The following is a 14,873-nucleotide window of genomic DNA, read 5'->3' on the forward strand; positions in this document are numbered from 1 at the left end:
CTAGGCATTCCTACTACTATTATCCGTCTAAGTATTCTTTCGTAAGGAATCTTCCTAGCTAAAGTATTAAATCTTTTTAGCTTTGTACTTCTACTAAGCTGCCTAGAAAGGATTTATATATATAAAACTATAGCGCTATAGCCTAAAGGCTATATACGCAGTATTATACGTAGTATAATATAATAGATATATATAAAAAATATATATAAAAAAAGGATTTATACCTCCTTCTATTTTCTAAGTATTTAAATTTTACTATTTATTTATACATCTATTATATTATACTACGTATAATACTATATATACAGCCTTTAGGTTATAGCGCTATAGTTTTATATATATAAATCCTTTCTAGGCAGCTTAATATATACTAGTAACTATATTATAGTAGTTTATAAACCTTTAAACTAGGGATTTACCACTCCCTAGTAAAATACTAGGTTACTAGCAACTATTAGGTAGTAATAAAAAATAGTAAAAAAAACTATAAAAAATTAAGAAACCCTAACGCCTATTCTAATCCTATTTATAATTTTTTTCTATTTTTTTACCCTCTATTATAGTACGGACCTTATATTAGTAATAGTATAACTACTAAGGGAGGGTATAAGCGGACTAGTAGTGGAAGCGCAGGAGGCGCTAAAACTAGTTAAACTATAGGATAAGGGGTAAATAAGTTTATATAGAACAATTACGTATTTATGTACTTAATATACTAAATATAGCGGACTACGGAGACGCATGGGATGGAGAATGGGAATGGACTGAGGTTCGTCTTTTCGCGTGTTTCTCATTTCATTCGGCCAGCGCAGCACAGCGCGATTGTGATTGTGATTGCTGACTCGATAAATAGACTCGACAACCCAGATGAAAGTCCGGGGCCGCATGAAATGCCTGTCACGTCACCGAATGTAGTAACTCCTCGTACAAGCGCCAGGCCCTTCTCCTTTACAGACAGCGAGAGCGGGTACAAAAAGGATGAGGAGCCCGGAGGGACACTGAGGAAGTATATTGTGGATAATTCCAAATTTGCGGCTTAAATTGGAATGCTTACCGTTTTTGAGGACCTTGGTTGAACTTCAAATTGGAAACAAGTACATTCATGGAGGAGTTGGATGCTAGTTTCGGCTCCTATTAGAGTGAGTCCAAATTTGGAGTTGCACTGCCTCAGTAGTTTAGATACGAACCAGCTGTTGAAAAGATAGAGTACCTCAAGGTCGACGACGTGGATGTTGACATGCAAAGATGAAGACAATTTGATCATTTGCAGTCTAACCGTTCTAGGTTATAGTCTGAATGATAAGTTGTGGTGTAAGAATCATGTTCTGGTGATGAGAGGTTTGTGACGCTGATCGAATTCGCATGTAGTAGAGTTTTGCCGTCAATGATATCACTGAGATCAGCTGGAACCACTCACTTTGGAATCATCTTGCCAGGCTAGCCGTTCCTTCGAAAAAGCTTCGTCGGTGACATCCCCCCATTCAAAGTAGGAGCCACGAGATAGATATAGGTCTAATAAACTGGAGCCGTGGCTGTGATGCGAGGTATGATACGAACTGATTCGATTCGGCGAGAAGAGACGAAGACAAGACAATCTTCACAATAAAAGCCCAGTCTTTGAGTCAACCAAGCCATTTTCTCGAGAATAATCGATTTATCTGTACGTTGATAAAACAACTGCAGTGAAGAGGACTTCATTCAGCCATTAGGGTAGAATATGGAATTTGCCGTGCTGAAAAGGTGCATCCCACACAAAATTGCGGAAATGTCTCAGTTGCAACGGGCTAGAACTTTGCGAGAGCAGGGCATTTTGCAGAGGATGAGGCTGTAGATAAATTGTGTGAAAGTAGAATGGCAAGCGAGTCTTCTTCCCATGCAAGTGATTAGTGTGCCAGGACAAGTTTGAAATGGTAAGTTCTTACCTACCAAGCGTACGACATGCCATTGGTACGTATGTAGGCATACTTGACTAGAGAATCGATGTTTGAAGATCACCTTGAGCTTCCACGTAAATCCATCTTCAGCTGCCTGATCCAAACTTATCCTCCGGCAAGACGTTAAGCATCTAATCCTGTCATCCCTTCGGCTTTCCTCAACGGCGTCTCCTCGTCGATTCCTTCGTCTACATCCCCTCCTTCCACAGCTTCCCCTCCGGACTCAACATCGTCCACCCTCTCTCCTTCACCCTTCATTATTTTCCTCCACTTCTCCGCCTGCAACCTCCTCCCCTCCCTGTATCTCCCGTATCCCCCCGGGAAGAACGTCTTGAAGAACCAATGCACAATTGGTAGAAGCACAGTCGCGGTCCAAACCGTTATCGGCATAGTGACCTGGAGGCTCACTAAGACATTCTGCCAGTCGAGGGAGACCAGACCCGTGATGGTGAAGAGTGGGTAGCCGTTAGCAAGGTCGAGGTCTTCCGTGTGTAGGGAGTTGAATTTAAATATGCCGAACACGAAGGAGACGAGGTAGAGGAAGAAGAAGGGCGTGCTGGGACAGAGTACGCTGTAGGGTGTTATTGCCTGCATTCGGGACCGTCAGTATGCTCTTCTGATCTGTGGGGTAATGTGAAGGGGGACAGAAGAAGTGAAGGAAGAGCTTACAATCAACGCAGCACCAATATCTACGACGTCTTCACGCGCGCCATTCTTGCAGATATGCGGCGTCGTCGAATTTGCATCGCTGAGTGGAGTACGTGGGGCAACTGTTCCTGGTACAGCTGATGCGGGGATGGGGTCGCGCTCGGGGCCGTAACGTGAGATTGCGATCGCGCAATAGAAGGTTACGATGGCGATGATGAGTTGGCAGAGGAAGGTGTAGACTCTGGGATGTCTTCCTTGGAAAGCGGCGCCAACTCCGATCCTCTCGTCTTGGGGCATTTTAGCACGGCTGACCAGCTCGGCGGATGGTGAGTGAGAAAAGTGTTGAACATAACGTGGTCAGCGCTGCTAAATTCCGCCTATAACTTAACGCACCAAGCCTCAGCCCCTGGACGGTGAGACCGCGGACGTAGGCTGGGTAAACCTCGGCATGTGCACTCACAACGTTCTACCAACCGCCCGCCTGTTAAACATATCCGATAGTTTTTAAATAGAGATAATAGTAAGTAGCTCTTCGTACGCTACAGACGGTATATATACTAACATTTACAAAGAAACTAATGTATACGATAAATGCATCCGTTAAAACACCTCCACCTTACCACCAATATGCTAAACGTCGATATCCATTAAAGAGAAAAGCTGCCAACCTATAATACCGTTTATTTATATTATATAAAGATCTCACTACGTAAGTTAGTATTTTAGAGGAGATATTTAGGCTATCGCCTATAATATAAGTAGACGAAGCCGCCTTTACTCAGGCCGTCACCGATTATATTCTCGCCCTTAAGTATTATATAGGAGCTAAACATTTTCAACCCTTAAAGTTAAAAGGAGGGTAGGATTGTCCTGTTAAAGATTATAACAGAATTTACTAGCGTCTAAATTTATATTATAAGTATATTAAAACTATAGAGGGGTTTAGGCATAAGATTCTAAAGTATTATCTTAACTAGGATATATACCTGCTATACGGCCACTAATTTAACTCTTCTACTGGTCTTCTTTAATATAAGCGGAAAGCTTATAGTATAGAAGCTTTATTATAAACTTAAATATTTATACCATTTATAACGTATATTAAAAAGAGTACATTATAAGATTATATTATTTTAGAAATACTTACAAGATATAGACTTATAATTAGTAAAGGCTAGCAATTAAATAAAATAAATAGAAGACTTTACCGTTTATACGCCTTATATAGACTCGCCAAAACCTAGCTTTAATAGCGGTGGCTAAGGAGAATCCATTCCTCTAAGTGCTAAAATAGGCCCCTTAACTTTAAAAGCCGAAGATAGCACTTAGATACCTATCCCAACGTCTTTTATAAGAGGAGACTTTAAATTTACTATAGTACTAAGTACTATACTACGTGCGATTAAACCTAAAGTATAAGGGGGTAGGAGGGTGTTTAAGTTCTCTATAGCACCAAGCGCTGCTAAAAAGGGTTTTAGATATACTATAGATCTATCTATAGACGAATTTTTCTATTAAACCTAAAGCTAGAAGGGACTTTAGGTTAGGGTTACTAAGTGCCGCTATAGTTAGGTTTAGTAAAAATAGTACTAAAGGGGATTTTAGATATATAGCTCTATATATAGAGTTTCTGGTAGGTAAACTAGGGGTTATAGTAAGGGGATTTTTAAATTTAGGATAGAACCTTACGCCGCTAACATTCCCTTTAATAATCTTATATTTAGAGCGGGCTAAAGTTAGTAGTTATAGCTTTAGAACTCTTAGTAAAGAGATTAGATAAAATATATCTTATATAATGCAAATAAGTTGCGTCTTACTACTTATTAAATAAGCTTATTTCTATTCTATATATAATAAACTACTATTACTTTCCCTTTTTTAATAGTAGAAGTTAGACTTAATTATCTTAGCTACCTATTTTAAATAATACTAATTTTAATAAGAGCTGGCTTAATTAGTAGGCATAATTACTTATATATCCCCTCCGCATACTTTAATAATAGATATACTATTAGTCTCTTCCTTTTAAAGGGCTAGGTCGTACTATATAATCCATCTCTAATTAATATCTCCTCTAAGGTAATAGCAACTGATAGTAATAATAATAATATTATTAGCTAGCTACTTCTAATCCGGTAATTATCTAATTAAGAGTAGGGTATATTAAGGGAAATCGTGTTCTTTAACGTATAAGACTTAGAAACTACTATCCCTAATAAAACTAATAAGGGCATTTATAAACTTTAAAGGTATTAATAAGCAGAGCTTTTTTTCCTTAAAGAAAAGAAATGTTATAGCACTAACCTGACGTATACTGTTTTATACTATCTCGTACTATTTCCTACTGTTAGCCAGCCCACCACTAGCGACTTAGCGGCCGGCCCTACTATTTATATATAATACCCCCTTTCTACCTTCTTCCCCTCTTTATACTATAACGTAGTTATTTAGTCTACTTTATTATAGCACTATAACAGTTTATAGTATCTTTAATTTACGCCCTATCGCGATTACTAATTCCCTATACCCTAGCTAATTAACCTCCGCCCTAAAGCAATCGCGACCTATACGTACCCCTACTAAAACTAATACGTCCCTAGTATAGTCCTAAAACGATCCTTAGTTTTTACCTAGCGCCTAAATAGGTAATACTAACGACGCCAAAATGGCCGAAACTTAGAACCCCTATGATGTTTTTGCAGACCTCTTTATAGAGATATACCCTAATATCGCGTAGATAATCCGCCGCTCCCTACTATACCCTAAGACCTTTAAGCCTAGTAAAGCTTACCTTACCCTTATTAACTATACTAACGAGTTCCTTAGCAATATTAAAGTAGGACTATAGTATATATATAATATAAACACCGCTAATAAAAAAGCTAATAAAAACCTTAGTACCCTTATTGCTTTCTAGATAGGAACTATTAACTCCTAGATAGAGACTATTACTATTCTAAAATAATTAACCCCTATAATAACGGTAGTAACCTAGCAGAAAAAATAGAGATCTAAAGACCTGCCAATATTTAGTAGAAAAGGCACTCCGCTAGAATAATAAGCTAATTTTAAGACCTAGTATATTAAGATTAAGGGAGTCTTTAACCGGGACTAGGATTACTTTAATATAGTTTAGTCCCAGATCCTTTATATCTTGGATATACTAGAGGACAAGACCTATAAGTTTATTAAGTAGGGCCTAGAGCTTATATATAAGAACCTAAATAATATATCTGCGTATGAGAACACCAAAATCGACGTCTAAAAGTATTGAAGCCTTAGATAATATAATATTCGTATATACAAGCTCAATTCTTAGTATTTAGTTAATTAATATATTCCTGCTAACAGCCTCCTTCCTTATAGAGCGGTATTTAATAGAGCCTATAGCCAAAATAAGTCCTTAGTGCCTGCTTCCCCCTCCCCCTATTATTGCTATTTAATGTCCTCCTTACCATATTATTTAAAGGCTCTATAAGAGGCTTTCTGCGCCNAATCCTTGCGATTAAAGTTATCCTTTTTACCTATAAGCATGCNGAATAAGTAAAAAGCTTGTNNCTTATCCTCTCTGGCTTATATTTATNTTCCACTATAGGCTGCTATATAATTTAACGAGGGACTTAAGGATAATTTAAGGCTTAAATTAATTACTTAAAGAGGGCGCGGATAAGCNTCTTAAGGAAGGCTTTNTAGCTAGCCTTATANAGCTATCTAGGCGTGGCAAATAACGATNATTTATAANAGTTAGCAGTAATTATATTAAGGAGAAAGTTAAATAGAGGCTTCTAAGTCTTCCAGTACCGTCTTAAAGATAAATAATAACACCTTATTTAATCCGTATTATCTATACCTTTAGNGAAGTAATTATAAAGATCTAATAATGTTAAAATAGGTGGTAAAGCTCTTAACTAGTTGCTAAAAAGCTTACGAGTCTATAAGGCTCNANTANCTATTTTAAAGANCAGTTANTAAAGCCTTATTATCTGTTCNAAAGCTAGTAATATATAACGTTATTAGAACCCTAGTAATAGTATTAAGNTTTAACATTTAAATAGACATACTTTTACTAATNGTACTTATAAATAAGACGACTCTAGCGTCTTTTTAAGCAAGCTTTAGCACCTAGCCGTTATTTAAAGGCTCTATATATAGTATACCTTAAGGAATCTGGCCTTTATAGAGTAGTTTAAGGTCTATAAGGCTGGAGCTGATATACTCCTTATATTTTGTTAAGCCTTCCTTTTACTACTTACGTTGTATTCTTATCGTCTATATAGTTTCTGCTGCGCCAATTCCTTCCTTATAAAGCCGTAGTAGTAACTTAACGGTGGTAAAAAGGCTATTAAGCTAAACAATACGCTGGGATAGAGAATAGAAACATTCTTTAGTTTTGGCGTCTTCCTATAATAGCAAGTTAAGCACTACTGCTTCCGTTTTTATAAAACCATCTTTAATAAAAGACGTATCTAAATTATATAGGCCTTTACTAGCGCTTTTAGTATAAAATATCTAATTAAGAACGTAGCCTTAATTGCCTAGTATCTATATCTTAAAGTCCTTAAGTATAGATTTTGTGGGAATATTTATAATCTTACTCGCGTGGCTAGTAAAGCGTTTAATTAATTTATTAACAATAAGGTGGATTCTAGGCTTATAAAGCTTTTAGTAGTAAAGGTATAGGTATTTACTAAGCTCCTTTATTCGCTAGATGTTCTAAAAAGGCTTATCTTATTATCTAGGTTTAGTATAGTAAACGTAGCGATTAATCTACTACTAGTAGTTGTAGTCTATAAACTCCCCAACGCTATATATAAGCCTATTACTTAAGAAGCTATTTTAGTAGTTTTCTGTTAATAGTTTACTATAAAATTTTATATAAAGTAAAACAGCTAGATACGCACGGAGCTCCTTTTTATATACTAGTTTCTATATCTAGAAGGAGTCTTTTAGTTAACTTTCTAGGGGTATTAGATAAAGCTCTACGTTTTTATTTATAAACTCCGCTAGCCTATCTAAGAGCTTATCTATAAAAAAGAGCTTAAATATCGCGTAAGGATCGCTTGCATCGACGTAATCTGGTATATTTAGACGTCTATAGGTGTCATTATTATTAATAGGAACTAGGTTAAAGTTAAGAAGTACTAATAGCGCTAGGGGAGGCTTTTATCTTCGCCTATATTGCCTAATTAGGGTATTAAGTCTACGGGATAAAGTCTTTATTATTAGATTTGCGATTCCGCACCATTTTAGTGCTGTATTTAATATCTAAAGTTAGGTATATCTATAAGAGTCTTACGAGCTTTATATTAGTGTTCTTAATAGAATTCTTACTGCCTACTTTTAATTGGTTATGTACGGACCACAACTCCAAACATATAATTATTAGTGTAAGGGATATATATTTATGCATAGTCCACACTATACAGACATAACAATTTAGGACAAAAACATTAAATTAAAAGGGTAATAGTAGGCCCTATCGATCTTTGTCTAATCCGCCTTCCTTTAATTTATCCTAAATATTTATATTATCTGCTCTAAGCTAAGCTTTTTAAAAACTTTGCGTATTAGGTAACGCGTTTAAGAAAACAGTACGTTACTATTAAATAGGGTCGACCAAAAGACTAAAAAATTAAAAGAATAATAACTTTATCTTATTGCAAGAGGCTCTAGAGCCTCACTATATACACTAAGTAGGTAGTAAAGGCTAACAACAATACTAACGACAATTTAAAAGTGTTACCTTACTACCACCCTATTAATATTGCTACTTAGTTGGTAATAGGTAATAGAAATAGTATAAGTTATAAGGTAATAGGCAATTAGAATAGGAATAGGGCAGAGTTTCTAGTAGCTACTATAAAGAAGTATAGATCTAGAGAATTATAGAACATTTAAAATTGTAGATAAAACTCTATCTATTAAAACGGTGTCTATTATATAAGTATTTACCTATAAGATAAATACTAATGGATATCTAATAAAGTTTAAAGCTTAACTTTACTATTAAGGGCAAATATCTACTACTATATAAAGCTCTATCCTTAGTATAATAACTTTAATAAAGAACTTATTAAATTAGGGCTAAGACCCATTAGTGAGGAACCGTGCCTCTACTATAATAAATTACTAATTATATTCTTCTATATAGACGATATCTATACCGCCTCTACTAAATAAAATTAATTAGAGCTTTAGGGCTTTAAAGAAGCACTAATAAAGAAGTATAAGATAAAAGATTTAAGTAATCTATCCTAGTTCCTAGGAATTTAAATTATAAGAGATATAGGTTAAAGGAAGCTTCAGCTCTATTAAAATTTCTATATTAAGAAGTGTTTGTACCAACTTAATAGTATAAGTGAGTTATATCCCGGGGCACGAAATACGTATAGTATTGTATGCTCTTTAGGATGGTGGTAACTGTCGATTCTATTAAGGTAGACTACATAGTCTATATACTGACGCGCCTCCCCCCTAATTAGTCAGCACGTAGGTGGTTAGTGCACGAACGCGTAATTACGCGTTCGTATACTAGGTGCTATAATTATACACTAGCGGTACTTGGAAAATGAAACCACTTATGTACAGCCTCCGTAATTGCCTTAATAGAACCATAAAACACATAAGGAAATACATAAGAAATCCCTCCTGAGGTGCCTTCTGGGTTGCCTTCTAAATGGTGCTCTAAGCTGGTCGTAAGTCCTGCTTACGGTCCGTAAAATGAACTGTACGGCCTTTTAACGGGCCGTAAATACACCATACGGCCTTCCGACGGGCCGTAACTAAACCATAAATGCTCCGTTAGTCTCGCTCTACCCATTCTATAACCTTTAGGTTAAGCTTATTTGTATTAATTAGGGTTTTAAGAGCTTAACACGGCTTTGCCTTAGTTATAGCGTCTGCTAGGTTATCTCCGCTGCTAATCTATTTAACCTCCGTAATCTCACGTCGTTCGTAGGCCTGATATAAGCACATTAGGTCGACTATAAGCCTCTTCTCTTATGTCGTACCTAGTTTGACTAGGCAGTCGTAGAGGGACTTTAAATCGGTGCACAAAACTAGGGGTAACTACTCCAGTTATAGAATCTTTTAGACCGTTAATTTAATTGCGGCTGCTATATTAAAACTATAAGCTAGTATATATAGTTTAAAAGCTAGTACACTGCGGGTTACTTATTTGCACTTAATTAAAGACTAGTACAGTATATTTGCGTCCTAATTACGGTCTATAAGTATAATTACAAAGCCGATTTGTAATAATAGGTCTCTATTATTAGCAAAGGAGGCGTTTATAAATGCTAGTAAGCTAAGGGAACTTAGGTCTAGTGGTATAAAAGTAAGTCCCCTTACTACATTGTTAATTTGCCACTAAATGCGCTTATTAAGCTGCTTAATATTTTCTTCTTATAGATCTACTGCCTAGGCCGCAAAGGACAAATTATAGGCAGATTTGGGTTGGCAGACTATAGCAATATAGGCGCCTCTTACACGCTATGCAACGTATTAGTCCTTTATATTTACGGTTTTACGGGTCTCTTTATGGGAGCTAGTAAGGTCCATAGGCTTTACTATAACAGGCTTTAGGTTTTAAGCTTAGCGTTCCTAAGTTAGCTTAATTAGGTTACCCTTTTATATAATTAGGCCTTTATTAAACTTAATCGGATTCTACTTAGTTAACTGCTCTTACGGCTTTGCTAAGAACTTAGCCTTTTGTAGTTTAGTTTCTTTAGCGTCTATAAAGGTCTAGTCTGCTAGAAATAGAGTATTGTTTATTTAAAGTCTAATAATACTAAAGCCGTTTAATGGGCTATATAGGAGGCAGGGGTTATAGGTCGATTGTTCCATTTTAAGTTTACTAATATAGTGCTAGTAGTATATCTTAAACCAATGGTTTCTAGCTTCCGGTACTCCGTATAGAGGTTTTATAACCTATAGGATTGTTCCTAGTTATAGGTTAAGCTTAGGGGGTAGCCGTATAAAGATATCCCTACTTAGGTAGGTATTAGACTGCACATAGGCTTGCGAGATATCCCGTAGGTAAAGAGTTACGGGTTTGCTTTGCTATAGTTCGGGCATAAGTATAAGTATAATCCGTTAACTAACTTGTTAAATTATAGGTGATTGCGTAAGGACTAAGTCCTTTCCTTAGTTATTATAGGCTTATATAATAAGCCTTAATTTTTTAAAAGCTTTGTTAGTACTAGGGTGCTTAATTTTGTTAATAAAGTATAAGTTAAATATACGGACGCCTTACGGAACGTCTCTCTCCGTTATAACCGCAAAAACACCCTTTTTAAGTAGTCTGTTAATCTCTTTACGTCGTAAGTCTATAAACGGGGTTTCTTATACTAGGACTAATATATCCGCAGGCGGAGGTTGCCTTGCGGATATTCCTACGGAGGTTAGGTAATTCTTTATTACGGGGTTCTTAGTTATAGGGTGCTTTTAGGGGTGTCCTTAACTATACTTTATAGTAGGTTTAGTAGGTTTAGTGGGTTTCTAGGGGACTTCTAGGGTAGGTAAGAGTGCTTCTAGTTCGTCTGATTTGGCAGTCGCTTCTAGTTTATCTAGTTTAGCGGTTGCTTCTAGTTCGTCTAGCTTAACGTTATGGGTAGTTTTGGGCCGAAAGTAGGGTTTTACGGACGTGCTTCTAAAGCTAGTTAGCCCACTAGGAAGCTATACGCAGCACGTCTCGTTTTTTATGGCTAGTAGACAATAGGGTCCATTTCAGCTGCCGCTTTTACGCTATATAAGGACTTCAGAGTTAAGCGGGAGGTTGTGTACTAAGGTTGTATTAGGTCCGTTGCGGTAGTATAGGGCGTTATTAATAGTTTGTTTAGCCCGTAGCTTAACTATCTTAGCTATTACCTTCCGTATTGCAGCTGCTTATTCTATAATAGACGGGGTAGGAGGGCCTAGGTTACTTATCCTTAGGTAGGCTCCGTAAACTAAGAGGGTAGGTACTAGTCCGTTAGGGCTAGCGGTATTATTAACGGCTTTTACGGCCATCTATAGAGCCAGTTTCTTTTAGATGTCCTTATATTCGTCTGTAATAATCTAGTAAGCTCTCTATAAGGCTAGGTAAGCTCGCTTAATAAGCCTAACGGACTAATATGCCTTAACTAGGACAGCTTTTGTTAATATAGCTATAGCCATAGCATACTGCTGGAATTCCTTACTAATAAAGTTCCTACCAGCGTCGTGGGTAATATACTTAGGGGGTCTAACGTATATATTAATCCAGCAGGTCCGTAAAATATCCTAAGTATATTTTATAAATATATTTTGCAACCAACAGGCGGCTTAATAGCGGGTTACCTTATCAATTATATATAGTACTGGGCTGCCGTTAATTTACATAATGTCTATATATACTAAATGGTTAAAGTTAAGATCCTTATAAAGGGTGAACTTAAATCGGCCTAGAGAACGTCCGTATTTCTAGTAGTAGGAGCAGTATTTAGTCAGGTAGTTAATTACCTTCCTATTAACATCGTCGTGTCTAAAGCGTTTAAGGACTCTATACAGCTTTTCAGCTAATAGGTGGCCGAAACGGCGGTATAGGCGGTGGATTTCTGTACTAGTGAGGTAGCACGGGTTATAGTTAAAAGATTCCTAAATGTATGTCTATAAGGTTTCTCCCTATATAAGGAACGGGTGTCTAAATCATTGTATAATTAGTAGGGTAATATGCTTACTTCTAGGGATAGTTATAGGGCCAATTAGGGTGTCCGTAATATTATTATAGTACACCTATAACCTATCTATATCCGCAAGGCAGAGTAGGAAAGGGGTGTCTGCTTTTACTATATAGAAGTTAACTAGGCCAATTAGAGTCTTAACTACTACTAATCCGATTAATGTGGTTAAGCTAATGCCGAACTAGACGTTTACAGCCCTAGTTTATATAACGTTAATGTCCGTATTATTATTTGTAGTGTTCCTATATATAAGGTATTATCCGTAGCCTATAGTAGACTTCTTAAAGGCACCTGTGTCGATTATAACACCGTAAAATTCCTTAGGGGTATAGCGTTTTATAGTGATATATGCAAATAGGTCCTGCTTATAATCTATAACGTCCGTAACAGGGGTACTTATAGAATAGTTTTTAGGCGCAACTAAGTGTATAAAGGAACGGTCGGCTAATACGGTCGTAATATTAAAGGCTTAGCTGTCCGTAAAAGGTCTAAAAGTAGTTAGGAATGTCTTTAAGGTCTCTTATTCCTAAGCGTCTAAGTTAAAGTTAATTATAAGGGCTTCTATTAACTTATTAGGAGGCTCTTCTACTTCCTCTCCTTCGTATTCTAAAATAAACTAGTTAATATGGCTATTAAGTCTCTTCCTGGACTTGTTATATTCTTTCTAGGTATACCTTATAGACCAATATTCTTCCTTACCGCACACGAAGTACTTTTGGCTGGTTTGTCTACGGGGGTATATTTTCGTATAGAAGTTATTATAGGGGTTGCGGGTAGGACCTAGTCGATGTAGGTACTACTAGCGGTAGCGGCGGTCCGTAAAGTAGACGTCTAAGTCTGTTTGCGGATATTAAATATCCGTAACAAAGGCTTAAGTGCTGCCTAGTGGGTTTAAGACTTTATACGTTACTAGAGTTTATTAAAGGTTTAAGACAGAGCTTAGTTATAAAGGGATATAGGTTATTTCTATTTCTATTAAATATTAGAGGGTTAAGGAGCTTTTTAGATTTTATAATAGGTACTAGGTTCGTTATAAGTATAGGTTAAGCTACTATTACTAGTTTAGAGTTTATATTTAATGGGTCAGGTTTATATATAGTTATTTTAATTTTATTTATAGGTGTTGCTATTAAGGTCTCTAATATAAGTACTTTAGCGTTATAGAGTTCTTTATATATTACTTTAATTAATTACTAATACTAAGCTTCTAGTATAGTTTATTACTAAGCTAAGGCATCTATAAAGGACTATTATATTATAGTCATTTATTCCCTAACTAGGGCCATAATAGTTAACGTGGCGGATTTAAGTTTATTTGCTATTTTAAGGGTATTAGTATATAACGTAATGTAGTATAAGGGCGTAGAGAGACTTTAAGGAAGATTTAAAGGAATAATATAAATTCTATCTAAATCTAAGGGTATATGGCTCTTGCTGGGGGCGGGACGTTATATAAAGAAGAGAAAGGAATTAACAAGAGAATTATATAATTAAATAGTTAGGGGCTTAGTAGTTAATACGTACTTATATACGCACGCGGTCTTTAACAGACTTTAATAATTTAATTAATCTAGTAGATTTTGGTCAAAGCGTCAGAGTTTATCTATTAAGTGTTTTACTAAGACATTCCTACTATAACTAGGCTAGTCCCGTTATAATACGTATCTACTTTATAAACTAATAGCTTAATATTTCTATGTGCTAGCTTTAGTATTGCAATATACTATATAGGGTAGATTTTTATCCTAGCTAGTAGGTTTAACTTAAATATAACTAGTAAAACCCTTTACTTAATTTTAAAAGGTCCTAGTCTAATATAATCTAACTTCTTACTTAATTGTTAACACTTAAAAATTTTATATAGTAGCTATACTTTATCTCCCTCCTTAAAATCTAGTCCTTTAAATCTCTTAGTATTATAATACTTTTTTATTCTCTCTTATACCTTTTTTATTAATTCTATAAGGTCTATATAAAGATTCATTAATATCTTTATTTTTTCTTTAGCTATACTACTTATTTCTTCGCTTATTATAGTAATAATAATATTCTTAGCTTATACCTATAATTTGCCTTAAACGTTAATATACCTATTCCTTCTTATAGTGTTTTAGATACTATTCTAGTATCTAATTTAATCTTTCCGTTTAACCATCTATCTACAAATAGTATACGGTAAAAGTTACTACTCTAACTCCTTACTCCGCTAAGAATACCTCCTAAAATACTACTATAAATCTTAAATCGCTATCTAATATAATTTTACTTAGTGCTCTATATCTTATAAACACTTCTTTAATATAGATTCTAGTAATATCTTTTACTAATATTTCTTCTATACATACTATAAAGTATCTCCACTTTATAAGCTTATCTACTATTATTAAAATTATATTATAATCTTATCTGGTAATAGGATCTTTTAACTTTAGTAACTTAATAATAAAGTTTTATAATATAACCTCCTAGTCTCTTTAGTATTTTAATAGGTTATAGCCCTCCATACGGCTTATACCTTATTAATTTATTCTTCTAACAATCTAGATATTCCTTTATAACTTTTTGCGCTAAGCCCTAAATTCCGTTAATA

At 35.4% G+C, this 14,873-nt stretch overlaps 1 protein-coding gene across 1 annotated transcript; it reads right to left on the reverse strand.

Moving 5' to 3' along the window:
- Nucleotides 1-1,877: 1,877 nt before the first annotated feature.
- On the reverse strand, nucleotides 1,878-2,960 carry K441DRAFT_89946 (uncharacterized protein). Its single transcript, XM_067654523.1, has 2 exons — nucleotides 2,604-2,960; nucleotides 1,878-2,522 (listed from the first exon to the last, which is right to left on the reverse strand). The coding sequence occupies exons 1-2, from the start codon at nucleotides 2,877-2,879 to the stop codon at nucleotides 2,058-2,060; spliced, it is 741 nt and encodes a 246-aa protein (XP_067504350.1). The 5' UTR covers nucleotides 2,880-2,960; the 3' UTR covers nucleotides 1,878-2,057.
- Between the last annotated feature and the right edge of the window lie 11,913 nt (nucleotides 2,961-14,873).

This window comes from Cenococcum geophilum (genome assembly GCF_001692895.1).
Source record: "Cenococcum geophilum 1.58 unplaced genomic scaffold K441scaffold_19, whole genome shotgun sequence".
Lineage (NCBI taxonomy): Eukaryota > Fungi > Ascomycota > Dothideomycetes > Gloniales > Gloniaceae > Cenococcum > Cenococcum geophilum.